The 26615-nt window shown below is 45.1% G+C and overlaps 1 protein-coding gene across 1 annotated transcript in view; it reads left to right on the top strand.

The window, feature by feature from the left end:
• Window positions 1–26615, top strand: part of FBLN7 (fibulin 7) — a 55373-nt gene that overhangs the window by 10312 nt on the left and 18446 nt on the right. Inside the window, exons 3-4 of the mRNA XM_042783457.1 lie at window positions 13787–13946; window positions 21354–21524. Coding sequence (XP_042639391.1) covers window positions 13787–13946; window positions 21354–21524 — 331 coding nt within the window. The remainder of the gene's footprint in view (window positions 1–13786; window positions 13947–21353; window positions 21525–26615) is intronic.

The raw sequence follows: 26615 nt of genomic DNA, 5'->3' as shown, positions 1-26615 counted from the left end.
CCCACTGTTGTCATATGATTGGGCACTGACACAGACATTTTCTGTGTGCTCCAGACAGTCAACAGGAACCTCTGGGTGGTACAAATGATTAATTGCTTGGTTGAAAGGTTCGTGGTTCGAACCCACCCAGAGGCACTGCAGAAGAAAGACTTGGTGATCTGCTTCCAAAAGGTCACAGTCATGCAAACCCTGTGGAGCAGCTCTAGTCTGCACACATGGGGTTGCCATGAACTGGAAGTGACTCAACAGCAACTGGTAAGACAGACCCTCAACAGAAGCAGAGAGGATGCATTGCAAGCTTGGGATGAGGCCCTCCCTCTGCTCATTGAGGCTGTGTTTTCCTAGTATCATCTCAGCATCAGGGGCTGGAGTCCAAGAATGAGACCAGCAACTAGGTGCACTGCTGCCCAAGGATCCTTACCTGCTATAAAAATGACATGGTGGAATCATCAGACCTCCTCAAGTAACTTCACAAAGAGGGAGGAGAATCATTATCAGCATCAACAGCCCAAGGCTGATTACTTTGAGGTGGAGGTCAGACATACTTCCACCCTCAAACCTATTTACCAATTCTGACACTAGTCATCCCTCCCATGACACTCTCTACTGCTCCTCTGGGTTCAATAATTTTTTGCAATGGCCATCCACAATTCACAGACCATACTCACAGTTATGGGTTTATTAGGGGAGTGGCAGTTTACAATTCAGAATCAGGAACAACTTAGGTTACAGTTCTTCAGTTAGGACAGCTTTCTCTCAGTCATGCCCATAGGCATGCCTCATTCTGGCCATCAGCTTCTTGGCCCCTTAGTTTAGCCTCTGCCCTCCTCAGGTAAGTGTTACAAAGCTCTCTAGATCTCCCAATAAGTGCCCAGGGGCATCTCACCCCACCAGTAAGCCTTGGCCCAGAGGCACTCAGCTTTCTTGCTCCATGGGTCTACACACTGACTGTAACCACCTTGCTCTGTGGGCCAGGAAGTCCACTGTGCTCTCTTGCAGTTCTGGTTCTGCTGCCAGTTTCTCTGCCTCTGATCCTCACTTTCTTGAACCATCTCTGGTGTTACAACTTTCTTTCTCTGACTCCTGGGTCTAGGAGGTTCTCAGCATAGGGACCCTGGGTCCAAAGGACACGCTCTGCTCCCATCTCTTCTTCTTGGTGGTTGTGAGGTTCCCCCTACCCTTGCTCTGGGATTGACTCTCTTTTTTAAGCCTAGCAGGATGGCAAAACTGACCAACTTCTTTATTAGGGCTCCATACACTTTATTTGCATGACCCCATTCTTACAGGAGTTCCATGTTCTTTATTTGCATTCTTAGCAGGCTGTCCAAGCCCCTTGGTGGGTCACAAACACCATATTTGCATAGTCCCAGTCATTCATTTTGTGGGAATCACAAAGACTATGGCTAGAAGGGCCGTAGTAAGTAACTCACTGCATTGTACCTGCCTACAGGGAGATGAGAGAGTCAGATTCACCAGCTGATTTGAAGAAAGGAAAGGCTCACACAGAGCTCCAATGCAGGGGTGTCTGTAAGAACAAATGCAAAAAAAAAAAAAAAAAGAAGAAGAAAAGAAAAGAAACCTGTTTGCAGAGAAGTGTGCCAGTCATTTATGCTGTGGTGTGAACATCTGTCAGGATCAATTCTTGGACTCCTGCATTTTGGTCTTGTCTCTAATTGTGTAATAGAAGATTTTACCTTTCTAGAAAGAATCTAACTGGTAAAACGATGTACTCATTCAACAAATATGTCCTGATAGCTCATCATGTGGCTGGGCCAAGTGCTGTTCTGGCCCTGAGGAGGCAACAGTTTGCAAGGCAGTGTGTCAAGTGGTTAGACTCATGGTGGTGGCCCAGTCCTGACTCTGACTTTTCTGATGTGTGACTTGGTGCAAGTTACTACCCCTTGTGAATCAATTTCTTTTTCTGAACAAGGGGGACAATATACATATCTATCTTATGGGATTGTAGTGAGGAGAAAATAAATATTCAAAGAATAGAAAGAAAACAGAATGCAGTCCAGTCCATTCTGACCCAACCCTATAGGACAGAGTAGAACTGCCCCATAGAGTTTCTAAGGCTGTAAATCTTATGGAAGCAGACTGCCTCATCTTTCTCCCAAGGAGTGGCTTGTGATCAGCAGCCAAGCACTTTAACCACTGTGCCACCATGCCTCCTTATTGAAAGAACAGGCCCATAAGTGCTCAGGACATGTCAGGAAAGAGAAAGATGAGGCGGACACAGTCCCTGCTGTCAAGTTGCTCACTAAGCAATGAACAAAAGGCAAAATAAACCAAAAAAATATCAGAGGGCAGAAAGCTGAAGTGGGTTGTTGTGTTGGAGGGTGCCTTCTAAGTGAAAGTGAAAAGATAAGGAGCCTGACTTTTGAGTATCAGGGGCAGATTCTTCTGGGCAAGGAAAACAGGCGATGCAAGGGCGCTGAGGTGGGAATGAGCTAGCTGAGGTATGAGGAGGAACAGAGAGAAGGCCTAAGTGCTGGGAGCTCTGTGGATGGGGAGGGTGCCCTGATCACAGGCAAATCACATGTATCTCTGTAGACAAAATAATGGTCCCTTAAAGATATATATCCATGTCCCAGTCCCAAGAACCTGTGAATCTGTCATATTTTACATGGCAAAGGGAAATTAAGGTTGCAGATGGAACTAAGTTGCTAATCCGATGATTTTAAGAAAGTGAAATTCTCCTGGATTATCTGGGTGGGCCCAATGTAATCACAAAACCCATTGCCTTTGAGTCAATTCTGACTCATAGTGACCGTTTTGGCCCCATACCAAAACCAAAACCAAACTCACTGCCATCAAGTCTGTTCCAACTCATAACGACCCCTGCTTGGGTTTCCAAGGCGGTATCTCTAGGAAGTAGATTGCCCAGTCTTCCTTCCAAGGAGTGGTTGATGGGTTTGAACTGCCAGCCTTCTGGTTAGCAGTCAAATGCCTTAGGTACTACACCACCAGAACCCCTAAACAACCCCATAGAGACTGTAAATCTTAACAAAGCAGACTGCTCCATCTTTCTCCTGTAGAGCAGCTGGTGGGTTTGAACCACCCACCTTTTGGTTAGTTTTTGACCACTGCACCACCAGAACTCCCTGAATAATCACAAGCATCATTAAAAGTGGAAGAGGGAGGCAGATGACTCCACCGGCTGTTGCTGGCTTTGCAGATGGAGGAAGGGGCTGCGAGCCAAGGAATGTTGGTGGCCTGTAGAAGCTGGGAAAGGCGAGGAAATGAATTCTCCCATAGAGCTTCCAGAAGGAACACAGCCCTGATGACAGCTGGATTTTAGCCCATTGAGACTAGTGTCAGACTTCTGACCTACAGAACTGTAAGAAATTGTAAAATTTGTGTTCTTTTAAGCTGCCAAATTTATGTTAATTTGTTACTACAGTAACAGAAAACCAGTACACTTGACAAACTCCATGGTGAGGTGGTTGCCTTTATTTTCATGGATGGGGAGCCATTTGGTGGGGTTTAAAAAGGGCAGTGATGCATTCTGCTTTCTGTTTTTGGGAAGCAGAGATTATAGGAGAGCGAGTGAGGAGGCAGGGAGAGTGGGTGGGAGGCCTGGGCCATGGTCCAGAAAGGATAACTTTATTCACACCATGCCTTCCCACCCAGAAACACTTGAGATTTTTCATAAAAGAAAAATCTGAGAGCATACCACACATTTTATTTAGCTTTTACAAACATCTTTGGTAGTTACTCTGAGAATGAGGACTTTAAGGCTGAGAATCCCCACACCGTGCCCAAGCCCACAGCCGTGATGTTATCCCTCTCTCTTTTTTGCCCATGCTGTCCACCAGGCTGAGGCCCTCTTCTTGCCCCCAGCCTTTCTCCTCCACCTTCTCAGAGTCAACCACAGGAGATCCGGCTTTCTGGTGAAATCCAGATGTTGATTTTCACAAGTCACGTAAAGTTTGAACCATGCATGAATGTGCATACACTTGTATGTCACACACTAAGACAACCTTGTGTGAATGTTCCTGGGTGGATCTGTGTTGGAGGGTGCCTTCTAAGTGAAAGTGAAAAGATAAGGAGCCTGACTTTTGAGTATCAGGTGCAGATTCTTCTGGGCAGAGAAAACAGGTGATGCAAGGGTGCTGAGGTGGGAATGTGCTAGCTGAGAGAAGGCCTAAGTGCTGGGAGCTCTGTGGATGGGGAGGGTGTCCTGATCACAGGCACATCACATGTGGCTCTGTGGGCAAAATAATGGTCCCTTAAAGATGTCCATGTCCCAGTCCTAAGAACCTCTGTGTGTGTGTGTGTGTGTGTGTGTGTGTGTGTGTGTGATCAGAGGGCTAGAGTGGCCTCTAGAGCCTGGGGGCCATATCTAAGCCTCTCATCGTGCTTCCCAGGGGCCAAAGAGAGAAGAAAGAAAGGAGAACAATGATTTTAGACTGGATGGACTGGAAGCAGTTGTCCTTGAGCCTCAGTTTCTCTTAGCTGTAAAGTGGACATAATGATGTCTGCCTAGTAGGGCCCATTTCACTGCTTTATCTCACCTACTTTGGTCATGTTGTCAGAAGAGTACAGTCCCTGGAGAAGGATATCATGCTTGGTAAAGCAGGGGGTCAAAGAAAAAGGGGAAGACTCTCAACAAAATGGATTGACACAATGGCTGCAACGATGGGCTCAAGCATACCGAGGATTGTGAGGATGGTGCAGGACCAGGCAGTGTGTCATTCTGTTGTACACAGGGTCACTGGGAGTCAGAGGTGACTCAACTGCTGTTGTTGTTAGGTGCCGTCAAGTCAATTTCAACTCAACAACCTCATGTAACAGAGTAGTGACTGGGATCTTAAAAGCTTGGAAGCAGCCATTTAGATGCAGTGATGGGTCTCTCATCATCCAGAGCAAAGAAGAATGAAGGAAACCAAAGATTCATGGAGACAATTAGTCCTTGCAACTGGTACACCATGCAATCTGCAGCCTATACGACTGAGACCAGAAGAACTAGATGGTGCCCAGCTACTACTGTCAACCACTTGGAGGTGGATCTATGTAGGAGATCCTGGATAAAGAGGGAGAACAATGTGGAACAAAGCTCAAAATCATTCGGGAAAAAAAAGGGGGGGGACCAGGTTTGCTGGTCTGATAGAGCCTGGTGGAACCACTGAGACTATGGTCCTTAGCTGCCCTTCAGGTCTGGAATTGAACCCACACCTGTGGCTTCCAGCCAAACAAAAGACAGGCATAGGACTTGAACATTTACCTGAGGTAGATACAATCCTTGGAGAGAACAATCATGGGAGACAGCTCCAGGGACAAGGGTGCATGGAGGGATGGACACAGGGAAGAGGTAACTATGGGGAGGAAGTGAGAGGGGAGCTGTTGCAGTGGGGTAAATTATAGTCAATGTCATGAGACAACGTGTGTGTGAACTGCTGTGTGGAAAGTGAATTTGCTCTGTAAATTTTCACCCAAGTCACCAAAAAAAAAAAAAAAACAACTTGATTCTGCCTTCAGGAATACAAAGGGGACAGGGAAGAGGTGGGCCCTGAATCTAGTAGGGGAGGCTGTAAAATGAGAGGAGGCTAGAGTTGGACAGAGGCAGAACTCATGCAGGTTCTTGAAGACCCATCTCTAAAGTGGGCTTGACACATCTGGAGAAAGCACAAAACAAAACAAAACCTGTTGCTATCAAATTGATTCTGACTCATAGCAACACTGTAGGTCAAGGTGAAATTGCCCCATAGCGTTTCCAAGGCTGCAATCTTTATGAAGCAGACTGTCATACCTTTCTCCCACAGAGCAGCTGACGGGTTTGAACCACTGACCTCTCAATTAGCAGCTGAGCCTTAACCACTACATGACCAGGGCTCCTGGAGAAGGCACCCACCAAATCCACTGCCATCGAGTCAATTCCAACTCATAGTGACCCTATAGAACAGAGTAGAACTGCCTCATAGAGTTTACAAGGCTGTAAGTCTTCACAGAAGCAGACTTCCAATCTTTCTCCTGTGGAGCAGCTGGTGAATTTGAACCGCTGACCTTTTGGTTAGAAGTTGAATGCTGTAACCACTGTACCTCCAGAGCTCCTTGGAGAAAACACAGCAGGGTTTAAATACATGATATGTCACTGTGGCTAAGTGACTCACTTCCTCAGCATCCTCACCTGCCACATGGGTATAATAATGGTGCCTGCATCTTGGGGTTTTCTGGAATACTTAATGAGTTATTCATGTGAAGTGTGGTCACCATACTGGTTCTTGGCTCCTATTGCTGTTGTAATCATGCCCATAACTGTTTTTTTAAAAAAGAAGCAGACCTGGGTATAAATATAGATGAATTATGGGCAGTCAGCATGATAAAAACCCCAAATACTGAACTCCAATGTGGAAAGGGGCAGAAGGAGTGTTGTCCACTCCCCCAGCTCCTAAACAGCCAGGGCTCAGAGCCCCAGTGGGAAGCTAGAGAGCTGTGAGCAACTGCGCAAGGAAATTCTTTCACTTCCCCATTATAATCCACTTTCTCTCCCCTTATCGGCAGGGTGGAGGTCACTGGAATGAAGAGAGGCCAAGGGAGTTGTAACCTGCCTCTGACTTGACCTAAAATAAAAATAACTTCTGCAGGAAACACTTGCACAAACTCAACATGACTCAAACACTGAGGGCTTCAAGCCTTGGGCAGGAGGTACACATTTGGCAAGTGTGCTTGAACGCTAATCAACTTAAAGGCATAAATGCCTCTCTTTTCCCATTAATAAAGTGCTGATGTGAGTATAACTCTCAATTAGGAGAGACCAGCATGAAAGATGGCCCCTCCAAGGTCTGTGAGATCACTATGGCCACCTGAAGTCTTTGGAGCTCTATTGTCACTGAAATGGCTCTCAGAAATTGTCATGGCAACAGGACTGTCACCATGAAGACCATTGACCCAGGTCACATGAGAAAAAAGCCTCAAGAACCACACTCCATACACATAACGCTTCACTTGTGCCTCTCAGTGCATTGAGAGCAGGCACTGGGTCTTGAACTTTATCTATAGATTGTGCCCAAAGAGCAAGGAGGCCTGGATGGGGCTTTGAGGGTGAGGCCTACCAGGTTCCAGCATGGGGACACATGGGCGGGGTCCACCTGGGGTTAGCAGGTGGGGGTCTAGAAGTATAAAATAGCTCTGAAGACCTACATCTACTGAAGTGATGGTTGTGGCTGTTGTTGTTGTTAGTTACCATCAAGTCGGCTCTGACTCATAGCCACACTTTGTACAACAGAACAAAACACTGCCCGGTCCTGTGTCAGCCCCACACAGCTTGCTATACCAGAGCCCATTGTTGCAGCCACTGTGTCAGGCCATCTCATTGAGGGCCTTCCCTTTCTTCACTGACCCTCCACTTTACCAAGCATTATATCTTTCTCCAGGGAATGGTTCCTTCTGATAACATGACCAAAGTAAGTGAGACGAAGTCTGGCCATTCTTGCTTCCAAGGAGCATTCCAGCTGCATTTCTTCCAGGACAGATTTGTTCATTTTTTTGGAAGTCCATGGTACTTTCAGTATCCTTTGCCAACACAACTCAAAAGCATCAACTCTTCAGTCTTCCTTATTCATTGTCCAGCTCTCACATGCATACAAGGTGATTGAAAATACCGTGGTTTGGGTTATGTGCACCTTAGTATTCCAAGAGACATCTTTGCTCTTCAGCACTTGAAAGAGGTCTTTGGCAGCAGATTTGCCCAGTGCAATACATTGTTTGATGTCTTGACTGCTGCTTCCAGGGGTGTTGATTGTGGAACCGAGGAATATAAAATCTTTGACAACTTCAATCTTTTCTCCATTTATCATGATGCTGCTTATTGGCTGAGTTGTGAGGATTTTCGTTTTCTTTATGTTGAGATCTAATCCATACTGCAGACTGTAGTTTTTAATCTTCATCAGTAAGTGCTTCAAGTCATCCTCATTTTCAGCAAGCAAAGTTGTGTCATCTGCATATTGCAGGTTGTTTATGAGTCTTCCTCCAATCCTGATGCCACGTTCTTCTTCATATAGTCCAGCTTCTCAGATTATTTGCTCAGCATACAAATTGAATAAGAACGGTGAAAGGATGCACTCCTTTCCTCATTTTAAACCAAGCAGTATCCCCTTATTCTGTTTGAATGACAGCTTCTTGGTCTATGTATAGTTTCCTCATGAGCACAATGAAGTGTTCTGAATTCCCATTCTCAATGCTTAGCCATAATTTGTTATGATCCACACAAGCTAATGCTTTTGCATAGTCAATAAAACACAAGTAAACATCTTTCTGGTATTCTTTGCTTTCAGCCAAGATCCATCTGACTCCAGCAATGATATCCTTCATTCCACACCCTCTTCTGAATCCAGCTTGCAATTCTGGAAGTTCTCTGTCAATATACTGCTGCAACCATTTTTGAATTATCTTCAGCAAGATTTTACTTGCATGTGATATTAATGATATTGTTTGATAATTTCCACATTGTTTTGGATTACCTTTCTTTGGAATGGGTATAAATATGGATCTCTTCCAGTCAGTTGGCCAGGTAACTAACTGTCTTCCAAATTTCTTTGCTTAGATGAGTGAGTGCCTCCAGCATGGCATCAGTTTGTTGAAACATCTCAATGGGTATTTCATCAGTTCCTGGAGTTTTGTTCTTAGCCAATTCCTTCAGTGCAACTTTGACTTATTTCCCCAATACTATTGGTTCTTGGTCATATGTCACCTCCTGAAATTGATGAACATCAACCAATTCTTTTTGGTACAGTGATTCTGTGTATTCCTTCCATCTTCTTTTGATGTTTCCTGCATCATTTAATATTTTGCCCATAGAATCATTCAATATTGCAACTTGAGGCTTGAATTTTTGTCTCAGTTCTTTCAGTTTGAGAAATGCTGAGTGTGTTCTTCCCTTTTGGTTTTCTAACCAAGTTAGTTCTCTGAAAAAGAGGAATGTTGTAAGTTCTGTAGGGTCTCCAAACAGAGTAAACATTAGTAAATGAGTTTGGAAGAAAGATCGACAAGATTTTCTCTGAGATTGGAGTTGGTTGGAGTCTAGTTCTGTGGGGTTCATTGTTCCTCAAGAGCCTTAGAACCAGTCTTTATCCTCCCAGCTCTTGGAGCAGCTGGATGGTATGTTCCAGAACCATCTATGCAACCTCCACCTCAACTTGGGAAGAGCGGGGTGGAGAGATGTTTATTATTACTTCGTTAGTTGGCTCACATCTTGTTCTCCACCACTATTGCCATCAGTATCCTATTAGATGACGTGTCCTGCCCCTTTAAAGGGTTTGATAACAGAAACAGTAAATGCTGATCCTTTTTTCTCAAAGATGGAAGAGTTTCACATCATGTTTTTTCTTGGTTTTATTTTAAATAAGTTACTAACTTAAAGACACAGAAACCATTTTTCACTGTTTATTGTGGCATGAGCCAGGTTTTGAAGGAACTGAAATTCTACTGTTTGAAGGAATTTCTTTAAGAAAATAATAAACCTGTGGGCCTGGAAAGGGTCTGGTGACAGTAAAGGCCCTGGCAATAGCTTGCTCAGCTTCTGGTGTCACTACCTCTCCTTGTGCACTTCCCAGGGAGCCAATCCCTGTCTGAGTTTGACCTTCAGCCTATCGTCATCACCTTGGTACATGTTCCTGCCTGAGTGAGACACTAGAAAGAGTGTGGGAGCCTATGGTTGCTCATTACAGTGGGTATTTGGAGGTCCAGAGATGGGAAGGAACTGCCCAGAGCCAGCCCTCACTGGTGGCAGGCCCAGGCCTGAAGTGCAGGTGGGTGATGCCAAGGGTCCCACCTGCTTCCTGTCCTACCACTTCAAGGCTCTGGCAGTCCCCTTGAGCATAGACCTTGGCAAGAACTATGTTTTCAAAGAAGGAAATTATTTGTTCTGATGCCATGATTCTTCTCAATCTAGTGAGTGTAGGTGGGGAAGGGGGCAGACAAATGGAGAGCAGCAAGGATCCCCTTCCCCAGACTGAAAAGAGAACACTGAAGAACAGCAGTGAAATGAGACCCAGGAACCCAACATGGAGCTCTGCTTTGGGATGCGAAAACGATGCCATAACGTAGTGCTGAGAAGAAAGAATTGACATAGCACCTGCATCCTGTGGCCCCATGTATGAAAGGTTATATTTGTGCATGTGCATATAGGGGTCTAATCTGAAAGCAAAAACTCAATGAAAAGTTAAGAATGGTTCTCTCTGGTCACAAGACTTGTCCTTTGTTTTGATGTGCTTTCTACATTTTGAATTATCTCGTAGGGAGTTTGCTTTATTTTTATGATCAATCTTTCTCGGTTTGGAAGGGAAAATGTTTGTGTTCCCAGCCTCTCTCCCATGACCACATTCATCCCCACAGTGCAGACCTCTTGAGCTCTTGACTTGGTCTACAAGGATTCCAGCCTCATCACTCAGCTCTGCAGATGAATGTAGGTATTCCTGTGCAGATGTCTAATGACAGGAGACAGATTCTGAGCATAGCTCTAAGGGCTCCGTTTCTAGCACTTTGGGGTCAAGGATTGACCCTGCGAGTGGCAGCTGCAGCACAGACCCATCAAATCTGCTGCTGCAAGTCTCTCATTTTCTTCATGTCCTTGGCTCCCAGGTCCCAATAATGGCATGCTGGCTTTCCAAGAACACCAAGGGTCTTCCTTGAACCATGATGTGCTTTGTTAGCGCCATCCCATAGAGGTACAGGTGGAAGTGGGCCACAGCATCCCAACCTCGCTCAGCAAGTCATGCCCATAGCCCTTCCATTCCTCCCTGCCTGGGATGTACCCTTAGTTTGCTTGGTCTTGAAGGTTCTCCAGTAACAACTGGTAAGATGAGCACATCTTACCCTAATGAGGGATAAAGCAGCTGCTGCCTGTTCTCCACGGAGCAGGTGCTGTGAAGGCTCTTCTGGAAAGTGCCACAGAAACGGAAGATAGTTGTGCCAGGAGCCTGAGTTAGAGGCTGCCCAGCGGCAACGTGGAAAACAGGCACCTTTCCCTCCACACACTTCTTTCTGTATGTATTGGCACACCCATGGCACTACCCCAGGTTCCCAGCAGTGTACTTGCCCCTTCCCAGCAGAGCCCTTGGCACAGATGTCTTCCTCTCCCCACTTCAAAACTGAGTCCTTCCGCATCCCGCAAGGCAGCTGCAGCCCAGCCATCACTCTTTCAGCTGTCATGGTCCTGGCTGCTTGTAGAAAAGGGAGGCTGTTGCTTGCTTGGCTCAATGTGGGAAAGATGTTTCCTTCACCCTCCCTCCCCACTTCCTACCAACCCCGACTCACCCCCATGCCCAAACTTGCTCAAGGGTTAGAAAGTCTCTCCTGTGGGATACTTTGCTTGGGTTATAGAGCCATCAATCCCTAGTGCAAATTAATCAATGAGATCATTGACCACACAGGGTTGTGTGAAGAACAAGTCAGACAAGGAGTAAGACAGCCCATTGGGCAACAGCCTAGGGTGGATGGAGGCTGGAATGGAAGTCAGCAGGGTTTCCAGCCCAGCTCTACCGCTCATAACGACATGATTTGGGGCAAGTCATTTGACTCAGCCTCCATATCTTCATCTATGAAATGGAGATAATCATTGATAGTGCCTGCCCAACCTTCTTCAATGGATTGCTGCCAGCCAGTGGTTGAAGGTGGTTTGTAAACTGTGGACTATCTCACAATGTAAATTACATGTAAGGCATGAAACCATCTATAAAAGTAGCTCCTTTTTCTTTTCCTTTTTTTTTTTTCTCTCCAAAGGAAGAGGATGTGGATATGGGAAAATTGGCCTGGTGGGATGGCTGGTAGGTGCTGGGCAGGCAGAGATTACAGGAAATGCCTGCCTGGGTGCCCAGAGCCTATGTGAGAAGGACCACAACAGGGGAGGAGGAAGAAAAACGAACTCAACTTTCCTTCCCAAGAATTTTGTTTGGGGCCAGGCCTAGTCAGGGTCTGGGTAGAGTGGAGGCCAAGGAGTCTTCATGAATTAGCGAGTTCCAGGGGCAACTGGGGATTCAACTTTGTCAAAAGCATCCATTGAATCAGGTCAATGAGTCATCTATTTGGTGCAGTCTCCAAAGTGCAAGCAGCCTGGCAGCCTCCCTGAGAGAGAGGCAGAGGCTCCATTTCCACTCAGATGAGCTCCGCTGGCAAGGCTGGGACCCACCCAGACTGCTTAGGCCACCCCACTGCCCCTCTGGCTTTTAGAAATACAGTGAAACCTGTGAGAGCCAGAACTTAATGGAACTGCCTTGTTTTTCCGGGTCTCACAAGCTTTTCACCTTTGACAGGGTGCAGTCACACCACTTTTCTATAAGTCATTTTAATGGAAAATATTTGAGTTTTCTTTCTCTGAAAAGTTTCTGTCTTACACAGATTTTGTCTTTTGCAAGTTTTCTGTATTTTTCATGATAAAAGTCACACATAGTGTTGAAAAAAAATAAGTATAAAAATAAAATTGAAAATGATCTAAGGTTATCCCTGGAGATAACCATCATTACCTCTTTCTTCCTTGTAGATAATTTTAGTCAGGGTAGAAGAGGCTCTGCTGTGGTAACACACAATCCTCTTATGAAAGTGAAAGACATTCTCAGAAGAAGTGAAAGACTTTCTCACTCTCCCAACACCAACATCCTTATCACTTCCCGTTGTATTCTACCTCCTTAAAAGACCAGTTACCAATAAACTCTGACTCATGGCAACCTCCCATGTCAGAGTGCAACTGTGCTTTATAGGGTTTCTAGTAGTTGATGTTTTGGGACTAGATCTCTAGCCCTTTTTTCTGAGGTGTATCTGGATGGACTCAAACCCCCAACTTTTAGGTTAACAACCCAGCATATTAACCATTCATACCACCCAGGGTCTCCACCTCCTCCTTTTTGATTTCCTAATCCCAACGGACAGTTGAAATTGGAAACCTTGAGATTTTCTTTATGAAGTATGATGTTGGGTGTTGCTTCACAGTTAGATAGTCTTTGTCATGAGAAGCATGAGCCCTCTTTTTCATATTCTACTGACTTTTTATAACTAATCAGAACTACGTGTTGAATTTTATTGACTGGCTCTTTAAGTCTATTAAGATAATCTTCCCGCCACCTCCCCACCCCCACTCCATTAGACTTTTTTAAAGTATAGAAACCATTGAGTATTCCTGTTTTGCCAGTTCTGTTTATCATCCATCTGCTTTTAAAAATATCTGAGTGAGAGAGAAAGAAAAAGCTCACCAAGGTTCTAATTTCAGGACATTAGTTTAAAGAATCAGAGAAAGAAACTGGTTGTTTGGATCCAAAGGCACTTTGAGTTGTGCAGCACCTCTATCATGTAATCAGTGATGTCCTCCTCCCTAAAAGTGGGGTTTTTGTTTGTATTGAGGGGCAAGCTGGGGCTATCTGATGTGTGTTTGGGGCTGTGACTTGGTGACCTGCTTCAGCAGATGTCTGCACCCAGCTAGAGCCGAGGGCAGAGAAGGATGCCTTGTGAGGTCACTTTTATGTTGTAATTCAACCCAGTTGCCAATGAGTGGATTGTGACTCATGACGACCCTATGTGTGTTAGAGTAGAACTGCTCTGTAGGGCTTTCAGTGGCTGTGATGTTTGGGAAGTAGATCTCCAGCCTTTTCTTCTGAGGCTCTTCTGTGTGGCTTTGAACTGCCAACCTTTCAGTTAGTAAATGAGTGTTTAACTATGCCATCCAAGGACTCCTCCATTGTATTTGGTGAGCTGAAAAGGCAGATTGGGCCCTGTGGGTGACTCTGGGAGGCCAGAATGAGCCTGTGGGACAGAACCAACCGCAATTGGTAATGGTGGTGATTCTTTCTCCCCCCAGAACTGCCTCAACAAACAACAGCTCCTCACAGCTATCCGCCAGTTGCAGCAGCTGCTGAAAGGCCAGGAGACCCGCTTTGCCGAGGGTATCCGCAACATGAAGAGCCGGCTGGCTGCATTGCAAACTTCTGTGAGCAGAGCCCTCCCAGATGCCCCCCCAGGTGGGTCACCAAGTCAGCAGCTACTGATGCCACAAGACACTCAGGTTCTCCCCCTGTCTCTCCCTGGTCCTGCAAGGCCCCTGAGCACCTCTCTACACACACACTTTCTCTCTCCCCCCGACCTTTTTTTTTTTTTTTATTGTGATTTGGGTGAAAATTTACAGAGCAAATTCATTTTCCATATAGCAGCTCATATACCTTTTGTTTCATGACATTGACTGCAATTCCCCACAATGTTACAGCTCTCTTCCCCCTTCTTCCCTGTGTCCTTCTTTCCTATGCATCCCTGCCCCCCCCCCCCCCCCGCTATCTCTCTGTGCAAATACTGCCCTTCTGTTTTCCCATGATTGATTGTTCTAAGCAGTGTATCTACCTGATGTAAACGTCCATTCTATATTCCTCTCTGTGTTCAGCTGGAAGCCAGTTCAATTACAGGCCTGAAGGGTAACTAGGGCCATAGTCTAGAGGGTGTCACCAGATTCTATCAGACCAGTAAACCTGTTCTCCTTTTTTTTTTTTTTTTTATGATTTTGAGTTTTGTTACACATTATTTCCTACTCTATCCAGGATCGTCTGCACTGATCCCTTTCCAAGGCACCTCACTATTCCTTTTTTTTTTTTTCTTCTTTTATTATGCTTTGGGTGCAAATTTCCAAAGCAGATTTGTTTTACATTCAACAGTTCATACACATTTGATTTCACGGCCCTGTTTACCCTCCCCAACCATAAAAAACTCTCCTCTCCTCTCTCCTCCCTACGGTTACCCACTCCCTGTGCCCTTCATATCTATAAATTCCTGTCTGTCCAGCTTTCCCCCTGTGTGAATGCTGCTCCTCTGACGTCTCATGACTGACTGACCTCAGGGGTGCATCTCGCTATAGTAGGTGGGTGCATTGCCCTGAGGTAAGTGTTCTGCATGTAGGTCCTTCTACTGTTGGGCTGAGAGCCAATCCATGGAAGTAAGTCCATTTCTAGGCCCAAAGGAGAACCCGGGGCCATAGTCTCGGTGGTTCCACCAGTCTCTAGCCGGCCAGTAATTCTGGTCATTTTTGGCACCTCTCTATTCTTGTAATGGATTCTCAGTCCTCTCTCTGCCTCTCCTTGGTCTGTGAGCCATCTTTTAACCCTGGTTGTGGGTAGATGTGAGTGCATTTAAAAAAAGTCTGCCTTCTCTCCTCTCCCTCAGTCATTTCTTTTCATGTCTTTGCATTCGGGGCTTAACAGCTATCATGTGCTCATAACCTTTATAAAGTTGCTGAGAGGCCACTTTTAGAGCATGAGCTGCTTTTCCCTTCCCCATACCTACCCAGGTAGACTCCAGACTCCACTTAGTTCAAGCTTTTCAGACATGAACATAAGCCCTCCATTATTACCAGTGTGGGGAGAGGGGAGAGAGAAGAGGCTGCTGAGGCAAGTTTTGTTTGTCTGGGGAGGTTACAGTAGGCACCCCAGACTCCCACCCCTGAGGGCAGAGCTTCAGCAGACACTGGAGTGCTGTTTCCTGGTTGTCCCAGTAACAGCTTTCCCATTGCCAAGACCCAGAGGTGGGCACCTGCTGTTCCTCTAGTCTTTCCTTAGGGCAATGGCAAGGAGGAGGGCAGTCATCATGTTTGCTCTGGTTAAGTCATGAGCCTATGGACACCATTCATTAAGACACATTTATCAAGGGCCTTCTTTGTTGTATGAAATGATCATGTTAAATGTCCTGACTTTTTAGAGATTATGGTAGCAAGTCCAGAGTCTCAACAGCACCAGCTCAACTCCTGTTTTCTTTGGCTCCACTGGGGCAGAACTGAACCTACCAGCCAAACTTCCTCTACACCTTCCAAGGGGCTATGGCACCCAAGCCCTCAGTGGGACTCATCACACTCAAATCCTGTGAGTCAGGCAGGGCATCCTTCCTTCCTGCTGTAGGTGGGGAAACTGAGGCCAGGAGAAGTGAGCTAGCAGTAGGAGGTCCCTGATTTAGTACTGTTTCTAAGGAGCCTTCTTGTTTTCACAAGATCACAACTGCCTGCAATCCCTGGAGGTTTCAAAGAAGAGCCTGCAGGGAATAATTTATAAAACTGCCCGGCCCATGTGAGGGTCCAAACAAACCAAGCCTGCTGCCGTGGAGTTGATTCCAACTCATTGTGACCGTATAGAACAGAGTAGAACTATGGACACCACAGGGTTTCCAAAGCTGTAGTAGTCACAGGAGCAGCTGAGCACTTAACCACTGTGCCACCAAAGCTCCTCATGTTAGGACAGCTATTGTTAAATCATGAATCCTCTCATTCTCATCCCCAGATTCAAGATCTTTCTTTCCTGAACAGTGCTAGATCTAAAAAACTTGGCAAATTCTCTTTTTAAAAAATTACCACCATATATTGTGTCTCTTGCATGAAGGCACTGGTGATTCAGTGGTAGAATTCTCCATACAGGACACTTGGGCTCAATTCCTGGCCAGTGCACCTCGTGTGCAGCCACTGCCTGTCAGTGAATCCTTATGTGTGGCTGTGATGCTGAACAGGTTTCAGCAGAACTTCCAGACTAGGATGAGGAAGAAAGGCCTAGTGATCTACTTCCAAAAATCAGCCAATGAAAACCCTAGGGATCACAATGGTCCAATCCTCAACTGATCATGGGGAAAGCACAAGACCAGGCATGGGGTCACCATGAGTCGGGAGCCAACTTGATCACAGCTAACAACAATGCGTGTCTCCCATGTGTTGGACACCTCTCTGGGTACTGCTTGTGACACCACTACAACTGGCAGGGCAGCTTTATTAGTTTACTTTTATAATCACAGTCTTCATTTCAGGCCTGAAACTTGCAAAGAGTGGAAAACTGCAAACTGCAAAGAGTGGAAAAATTCTTCTACTTTTTATCTTTTCTCTTAAAGGGCATTTAGGAGCTTTGGTGGCACAGTGGTTATGGCATTTGACTGCAAACTAAAAGGTCGGTGGTTTGAACCCAGCAGCTGCTCCGAGGGAGAAAGATGAGGGAGTCAGCTTTCATAAAGATTTACAGCCTTAGAAACCTGATGGGGCAGTTCTACTCCATCCTATAGGGTCACTATGAGTCAGACTCAACTCTGTGGGAATGAATTTGGTTTTGTTGGGAAAGAGCGTTTGCTAGGAGTCATGAAGGAAAGTTTCTGGGTCTAGAATACGGTTGGTTTTCCTTTTCCTGGCTTCTGTACAAAGCATCTCCCTCTTATTTTTCTGGCCTTTCTTTCCTGGGAGAATCACAACCTATTGGCTTCAGGCCTTATCCATGGAAGCCTCATTCCATTCACATTCCCAAGTTGCCATGCTTACTTAACTGCTCATCTCATCCCTTACACATTAACCTCATTCTGGAAGGTTCAGAAAGCTTTCCTGAGGCTCCCATAGACCCAAAAGGACGTGCCCTTCATGAAATGAATCAGCCAAAGGGGACATCCTTCCACCAGAGCAGAGCCCTTTAGCTCCCATTTGGGATGTAACCACCAATTGGCTTTTAATTTGTTTCCATTCATTAATTCCACTAACGTTTATTGCACCTTCCAGGTGTCAGATACCGTTCAATCTATTAAGTACCATTTTACCTGTAAGCTGCTCCAACAGGTACCCTGTTGTTTTTCTTTTTGAGGTTAAAGATTTCTCATTCTTAAAGAGGCCCTACTCCTTTCCCCAAAAGCATATTAAACACTTTCAACATAATTGAGTATTAAGTTTTTAAAAAGAACTGTGAGATCACGTATTTACAAGGCCTGAGGTAGCAACTGAAGAGCGCCCAAGAGTGGGGAGTTAAGCTCACACTCACTTCCTTCTCACGAGGGCATTATCACTGGGCACCGAGTTGGAGTTTTGCTAAAGGAAAGTGATGCTGCAATGGTCATAAATTACCCAGTGACCAAGGGCCACTGAGAGTACTTTGGGGAGCTAGTTCCTACCCTTCTCCAAGTCCAGAATGCTCTGTGAAGGACCCTGGGTTGGGCCTGGGCAGGGAGACCTGTTGCACATTTCTTAGGGCCTCAGGTCTAGGTGTCCCCTAACAGACATGTTGCCAAATGTTTTCTTCATGGTGAGAGCTGAGTGATTGTCTACCACTCAGCTTTCACCTACAATGCTGAAGCAGTAGCTTCATTTTCATCTGTCTAAAACCCTAAAATTATTTTTTAAAATGAAACTTGGAACTGTAACATGTTTTAGGAGTGCCTCTGAGTTCCCAACTACACTAAATCCAAATCTGGTCTAACCCAACTTTGGGCATTCAGTCATTAAACAAATGTTGACTGAGTGCCAACCATGTGCCCAACACTCTGCTGCAGAGAGAAGAGGAATGACAGAGCTTCTCCTCCTTCTCTCTCTTCTCTGCATTAATCCACCAGGAAATTCAGTTAGTTCTTCCTCCAAACACCTCTATAATTCAAAGCATCTTTCCACTCCCAGTTACCCTCTGATCTGAGCTGCCTTCATCATGCCCCTGGGTTCTGCTTTCTTCCCCTTCACACACCAACACTCTATACTAAAGCCACAGCCAGCGTGATGCTGCTAACATATAAGATGGACCACATTATTGTGCCTTGGCTCAGAACCCACTAATGACTCCCATTTCACACAGAGTACATGTTAAATGGCCCTGTTTCCTTTTCAATGGCCTATGTAACTCTATTCCCTCTTGTTCCCTGTTGCCTCTTTGACTTCATCTCCAACTACTTTCCACCTAATCAACTCTACTTCAGTCACAGTGGCCTCCTTGACATCCCTCAGACTTGCCAGGCACACTCTCACCACAGGGCCTTTGAACTGACCATTCCCTCATCCTCAAGCAGATATCTCAACTCTCCCATGTATCTGCAAGGTTATGCCTTCATCTTCTTCAAGTCTGTTCCAAAAAAGCCTAGTCTGACCAGCATATTCAAAATGGTGCCCCCTCCTCTGGCATCCCTACCCTATTCCCTATTTTCATTTTCTACATAATATTTATCACCTTTTATCACACCCTGCCATTTATTTATTGATCTTATATATTGCTTGTGCTTCCTGAAAGCTTGAAACTTGCCCCAGGTCAAACTGCAAAGCTTTGTCCGTTTTGTTCACTAATGTATCCCAGGCATCTAACTTAGTGTCCAGTCCATACTAAGCACTCAACAAATAATTTTTCAATCATACATTTGTTCAAGAATTATTTATTGAGCACTCATTATGTGCCAGGCACTGGGCTTGTCCTGGGGATGAGCAGCGATGCAAGGACAGGTGTTATCTCTGCCCCCAGACCTGCCTTCTGATGGAGAAAATTGACAGCAGACATAGAGACAAATTAATCAGTAAGTTAATTCCAGTGGTTATGAACGCTAAGAAGAAAACAGTGAGCTCAGAGGATAGTGCCGGGGAGCTCTCAATCAGGCGTGGTGGTTTGGGAATAATCTGGGAGGTGGTGGCATTTGACCAGAGACCTGAAGGACCCCTCCATCAGCAGTTCATAGCAGGCAGGGAAAAGAGCAAAAGCCAAGGCCTGAAGGTAGGGCTGACCCCAGCCTGTTTAGGAAACCTAGTAAAACCCAGTGCCACTGGAGCTCCATGAAACCAGAGCAAGTGGATGGCAGTGATGCAGTGGGTCAGCCATACCTGGAGGTCCCAGCTCTGACCCTCACATGCTGCAAGACCCTGTGCACAGCATTCAGTGACTCTGAGCCTGAGTCTCCTTGTCTTTCACTCAGTGGGAATCTAGTACCCATCCCCAAAAGTGCTTTGAGGGTTTGGTGAGATATAGCATTTCAAACATCCAGCACAGTGTGCAGCCTGGGGTGGGCACTCAACAGAGTGGTACTTACAAATGGGAAGCGTTATGATTGAGTGATGTCTAAGTAGCTGTGGTCTAGGAGGTTGTTGTTGTTGTTGTTAGGTACCAACAAGTTGGTTCCAACTCATAGCAACCAGAACCAAACACTGCCCAGTCCTGTGCCAGCCTCACAGTCCTTGCTATATCTGAGCCCATGGTTGCAGCCACTGTGTCAATTCATCTCATTGAGGGTCTTCCCCTTCTTCACTGACCCTCCACTTTTTTTTTTCTTATTAAATTCCTCTAGCATTTATTTTATTTTTTTTTATCGTGATTTGGGTGAAAATTTACACAGCAAATTCACTTTCCATACAGCAGTTCACATATACTTTGTCTCATGACATTGACCACAATTTACCCCAATGCAACAGCTCCCCTCCCCCTTCCTCCCCATAGTTACCTCTTCCCTGTCTCCATCCCTCCATGCACTCCTGCTCCCTGAGCTGTCTCCCTGTGCAGGAACAGCCCTTCTTTCTCTCAAGATTGTTCTCTCTAAGGAATGTATCTACCTCAGGTAAGTGTTCAACCCATATGCCTGTCTTTTGCTTGGCTGGAAGCCACAGGTGTGGGTTCAATTCCAGACTTGAAGAGCAGCTGGGAGCCATAGTCTCAGTGGTTCCACCAGGCTCTATCAGACCAGCAAATCTGGTCCCCACGCTTTATTTTTTCTGAATGATTTTGAGTTTTGTTCCACCATTCTTCTCCCTCTCTATCCAGGATCTCCGACATAGATCCCCCTCTGAGTGGTTGACGGTGGTAGCCACGCACCATCTAGTCCTTCTGGTCTCATAGTCGTATAGGCTGCAGATTGCATGGTGTACCAGTTGCTAGGACTAATTGTTTCCATGAATCTTTGGTTTTCTTCATTCTTCTTGGCTCTGGACGAGGAGAGACCCATTGTTGCAGCTAGATGGCTGCTTACAAGCTTTTAAGATCCCAGTTGTTATTCACCAAATAGGAGGTGTAACAATGTTTTGTGTAGTATGTTATGCCAATTGAGCTTGATGTCCCTTGTGACTCTGCTCCCGAGCCCACAGGTTCAACTACTCAGTGCCTCTGGGTAGCTGGCTGTGACCAAGAAGTGACTACAACCTTGTCCCTTGTCAACTCTACTATACACCTGGGAATTCAGATCATACAAATATACTTCTAGGGCCATTGTCTGCCAGCCCTATACATTGACCCTCCACTTTACCAAGCATGATATCCTTCTCCAGGGAATGGTCCCATCTGACAACAAGACCAAAGTAGGTGGCCATTCTTGCTTCCAAGGAGCATTCCAACTGCACTTCTTCCAGGACAGATTTGTTCATTCTTTTGGCAGTCTATGGTACTTTCAGTATCCTTTGCCAATGCCACACTCAAACGCATCAACTCTTCTTTGGTCTTCATTGTTCATTGTCCAGCTTTCACATGCATGTGGGGTGATTGAAAATAACATGACGTGGGTTAGGCATATCTTAGTCTTCATGGAGACATCTTTGCTCTTCAGCACTTTAAAGAGGTCTTTGGCAGCAGAGTTTCCCAGTGTAATACATTGTCTGATGTCTTGACTGCTGCTTCCATAGCTCCTAATCCCACTCTTTGTCCTTACAGTTTCCTGCCCTGCTCTGAGCGCCCCTCTGGATGGCAGAAAGTTTGGAAGCAAGTACTTAGTGGATCACGAAGTCCACTTTACCTGCAACCCTGGATTCCGACTGGTCGGGCCCAGCAGTGTCATGTGCCTGCCCAATGGCACCTGGACTGGAGAGCAGCCCCGCTGCAGAGGTACCATCCCTTCCTCTCGTCCCATTAGATCAGACTCATCACATGTCAGCAGTCTGGTGGATAGACAGAGTCATTCTTTGGGACACTTTCTGCCTGATTCCTCAACTGCAGAACAGCAACTGAAGTATCTGTTCACTTACCCCCGTGCCAGGCCTGGCCTGGCCGCTATCTGCAGGAGCTTGCTAAGCCTTCACAACAATTTAGTCTTTTTTTCCTTATGGGGAAACTGAGGCCACACAGCTAGGAGGGGCTGAGCTGGAATTCATTCCTGGACGCTGAGCAGTGAGTCTATGCTATTTGACACCTCATTCTGCTCTGGGTACTTGTGATTGGTTCTTATAAGAATTAGTGTAAGAACTCTGTGGTTGGGGAGAGGGGTCAGAGTGAGGCACTGCAGGGAAATGCTCCTCGTAGCTGCTCTGTTTGGGGGGCTGCATCTCATTTATGAGGCTGTTGGTGACCTTGAGGGTTAAAGAAATTGTTCAGGTGTCCTTTGTGTATCCAGTAAGGCTTGACATAGACAGGCTCCAGGAGAGATCATTGCGGAAGAGGTGAAGGGGAAGCATGAAAAGGTTCCTTTTCTCTATGCTAGGTTTGAAGATAGTATTTATATATACATACATACACACATAAATACATACATATATATATATATATATATATATATATATATATATATATATATATGCATTCATACACACACACACACACATACACACACACACATATATATTAATAGAAATTTATTGTCTCACTGTTCTGGAGATTAGAGGTCTGAAATCTGGGTGTTGTCAGGGTTAGCTCTGAAGGCTCTTAGGGGAGATCCATTCTTGTTTCTCCTGGTTTCTGGTAGCCCCAGGCATTCCTTGGCTTACAGCTACAGCATCACTCCTTCTGTCTGTCTGCCTCTCTCCTCTTTTATAGGTCACCACTCAGATTGGATTAGAACTCACCATATTTTAATAAGGACTCATCTTAACTAACGGATAATGCCTTCACAGACCTATTTCCAAACAAGGTTATACTCATAGGTACTAGAGATTAGGACTTCAGCTGATCTTTGGGATGCACAATTCAATCCCTATCAATACTTGAATTATAGATTGGCATGGTTCCCTTCTCCTCTTATCTAAATCTGCCTTGGCCACACCAGAGACCTGCTTGGAGCAGCTCACTCAGGACTTCCACTAGAGTCACATTTACACTCTAAAACCTGGACAGGGTTAGCCCAGTAAACAAGGAAGCTGCCAGCCCACAATTAGATATTAGATGGATATTTTTCATTTCTTCAGGTATAAACTGGGCATGGAGTTCACAGTGTGGTTGTGATTGAACAAGAAAACTAGTATGTCCCAGCCAAGGTGCTCAACCAGCTGTTGTACATGACCTCTCACCACTTTACTAGACTGTGCCTGGCACTTCTGTTCTCAGCAAGAGTTTATCTGACTAATGGATGCTGTCTCCAGGAAGAGCCTCAAAGTGGTGCCAGCCAAACCTTCCAAGAGGAAGAAATTGGGCTTCAATCTACTTTTTAATGACCAATTATGACAGGATTAGCAGTGTGGGCAGGACATTGGCTGGACTTTTAACAATCCAGTGTTCCCTCCAAGAGTGGTCCCAGAATCTAAGCAGCATCTCTGAGAGCATCCATCTCATCCTCCTATCAGCAATCTCGTCATCACTGTGTGCAGTCACTATGGCAGGGGGAGGGGGATAATCTTCTTAATTACAGGGGATTCATTTCAAGACCCAAAATGTCAGTGCCAGTGAAAACGCTGGCAGCATGTTAGTAGCTGCTCTTCAGCCCATCCCTAGTCAACTGCTCGCAAAAGGGCGATGAACCCAACTTGGCATAGAAGGAAATTACACATAATCACCCCATTAAACAACCCCATGGGCAGAGGTAAGCTCCACCACTCCAGAATGGAAGGCAGCCATTTGGCTTCCTGGAATGTTTTCCTTCTTTCTCTGAGGGGAATGTTTTTAAGATCTGAAGCTTTCTGAATCAGTGAAGCCATGGCCACAGGTCTTGTCACTTTGACAACATGGGTAACCAAAGAAAAACCTTGAGAGAAATACCTTACCACCTTATTGGGTACAAACAAAACAAAAAATTGTTTTCTGTCAGTCATCCCCACCTCTTTTTTTTTTTTTTTTTAACATTTGTTCATTCATTCAGTTAATTTTCTTTGAGCACTATCTATGCACAAAGCATCATGCCAAGTGTTAGGGAGTCGAGGTAAAATCTAACAAACACTACCTCAACCTCATGGGAGGCAAAATAGAACAAGTAACCAAACACAAGTGTAAATTAATCAATGTTTGCAGTACATTCTTGAAGGAACAGAACAAGGAACTGAGGGAGAAAATAACAACAAGACAACAAAGCCAACAATAATGCTTACGGCCTCCCTGAGGAGGTGCCATTGGCATTGAGATGGAAAGAATAAGAAGGAGCCTGTCATGTGAAGGGTAAGTGTAGGGGCATAGGAGAAGACACCATTCCAGGAAGTGGGAGTAACATGTGCAGAGACCCTGAGGAAAAGGAGAATTTGATATGTTTGAGGAACTGAAAAAGTAAAATATAGAACCTCGTAACTAGAGGAGTGTGTGAGCTAAGAGTGAACAGTGTAACGCAGAGAGACACACAGGCCATCTGTGTAGCAGTGGAGGCTGTGCAGGCATGAGATTTGATTCTGAGTACAATATACTGGGTTAAGTGATTGAATTTGTGCTGATTGAATTTGTGCCTTGTGGCTATGTAGAAAATGCTTTGGAGGTGATGAAGATGGAAGTTGGGAAACTGGTTGTTGTTGTTGTTGTTATGTGCTGTCGAGTCGGACCCGACTCATAGTGACTCCTCCTTGGGTTTCCGAGTCAGTATCACTATGGAAGTAGATAGCCCAACCTTCCTTCTGAGGAGTGGCTGGTGGGTTTGAACCGCCAGCCTTCTGGTTAGCAGTCAAGTGCCTCAGACACTAAGGTACCAGAGCTCCAAGGGAAACTGGTTAAGTGGCTGTTGAAGAAGTCTAGGGGAGAGATGATGGCAGTCCTGTCCAGTATATTTCAATTCCAGGTATATTTAGAAGCAGACATTGCGGCTCTCAGTGCCCAATCCCATGTGGGCTGTGAGTGAGCAGGAAAAGCCAAGGCAGACTCTCCGACTTGGGTTGGCACAAGGGGTAAATGGTGTCATGTACAGAGACAATAAAGATTGAGCAACAGATATAGTTTTATTTTTTAGAATTTTGTTTTCTGAGCATGTGAGTGTGTACCTGCATGCCGGTTGGAGAGGTCTGGGCAGGCAGAGAGTGTCAGTGATGAGAATGCTACTTTGTACATGTTAAGTTAAAATGTGCAATATTCTAGTGGAGAATTATTAATTCAGACCATGGAAGTATCAAGTGAACAGTTGGCTATAAAATCGGGAGCTCAAAGGAGAAGAAGGATTGCAGATACACATTTGCGAGTTATTAGCATAGAGGTAGCATTTCAACCCATAGATGGTAAGGAGAAGAGAGGGAAGAGAGAAAAGAGGCAGGTCAGGACCAAAACCTGAGGGTCTTCACATTAAGAGGGCAAATGGAGGGGGAGGAGGGGCAAAAAGACAGAGGAAGAGCCTATGGATGCAAACCACAAAGAAGCTGCGGAAAAGCCCGTAAGTGGCACGGGACTGAGTGTTTGGAAGGTTGTATGGCAGTCAGAATGGAACAGAGCAACATTTTCTCCAGTTCCACATCACTTCACCTTCTGGGTCACAAGGCCTTTCCTCCAAACCCAAAACCCACTGCCATCGAGTCGATTCCGACTCATAGCAGCTCTACTGGACAGAGCAGAACTTTCCCATAGGCTTTCCGAGGCTATAAATCTTTACAAGAGCAGACAGCCTGATCTTCCTCTCACAGAGTGGCTGATGGGTTTGAACTGCTGTCCTTTTGATTAAAAGCCAAATGCTTTAACCAGTGTGCCACCAGAGCTCCTTAGGCCTTTCCTCAGGGGAAAGGACTTGAGTATAAAGAGCTAAGGCCCGATAGTTACAAAGTATCTGACTGACTGTCTGACTTACCAAGTGATTGAATGAATGAATGAGAAAGTATATCTCCTTTAAAAAAAAAAACAAGCCTGTTCCAGTGATTCCAAACTGCTATGAGAGAGTTAAAAGCAAGTTGACAGGTGTAGAAAATGTCTCACAATCTTAAAATTTTTTTTTCTCTGATTTAAAAACTGATATTTGCTTATTATGGAACATCTGGAAAACACAGTTTGCTATAGAGGAAAAAATGCACTCACTGAAATTTTATTATCAGAGATAACACTTTAAAAAACTGTATGGATTTCCTTCCAGTCTTTTCTCTAAGCACATATGTATATGCAAATTTTCCATGTTCATTATCATCTGTGCATATATATTAATATAGGTTTTCACTGTTCTTAGTAAATAATTTTTAATGATAGTGAAACACTTCCTTGTAAGGGCTTTTCTACACATTATTTAACTAGTTCTCTATTGTTTCCAGGTTTTCATAATTGCAAGTAATGCTGAGATATGTAAATGAAAACACCTTTTTAATTATGGAAAATTTCAAACACATGAAAGTAGAGATAATTGTACAATAATCCTACATACTAATAACCCAGGTTTAGTCATTATCAACACACACAAAAAAAAAAACCCAAATTCACTGCCATCAAGTCGATTTGACTCATAGCGACCTCTCCTTGGGTTTCCAAGGCAGTATCTCTATAGGAGTAGATTGCTCAACCTTCCTTCCAAGGGGTGGCTGGTGCGTTTGAACCACCAACTTTCTGGTTAGCAGTCAAATGCCTTAGGCACTATGCCACCAGAGCTCCCATGCCAAATTCCTTAATATCATCAAGTATTTAGTCAGGGTAAAAATGTCCCCAGTTGTCTCATTTTTTTGTTTTTAACAATGTAAGTTCTATACCTTACAATTAGTTGATATGTCTGTTACATATTTTTTAACTAATAGTAGTTTCCTAAGGGGAGCTCTGGTAGCATAGTGGCTAAGACACTTGCCTGCTAACCAGACGGCTGGCGGTTCAAACCCACCAGCCACTCCTCGGAAGGAA

The sequence above is a fragment of the Orycteropus afer genome, unplaced genomic scaffold, assembly GCF_000298275.1.
Source record: "Orycteropus afer afer isolate SDZICR_OR568_19922 unplaced genomic scaffold, OryAfe1.0 scaffold00017, whole genome shotgun sequence".
Lineage (NCBI taxonomy): Eukaryota > Metazoa > Chordata > Mammalia > Tubulidentata > Orycteropodidae > Orycteropus > Orycteropus afer.
This window is presented reverse-complemented; position numbering and strand designations above follow the sequence as displayed.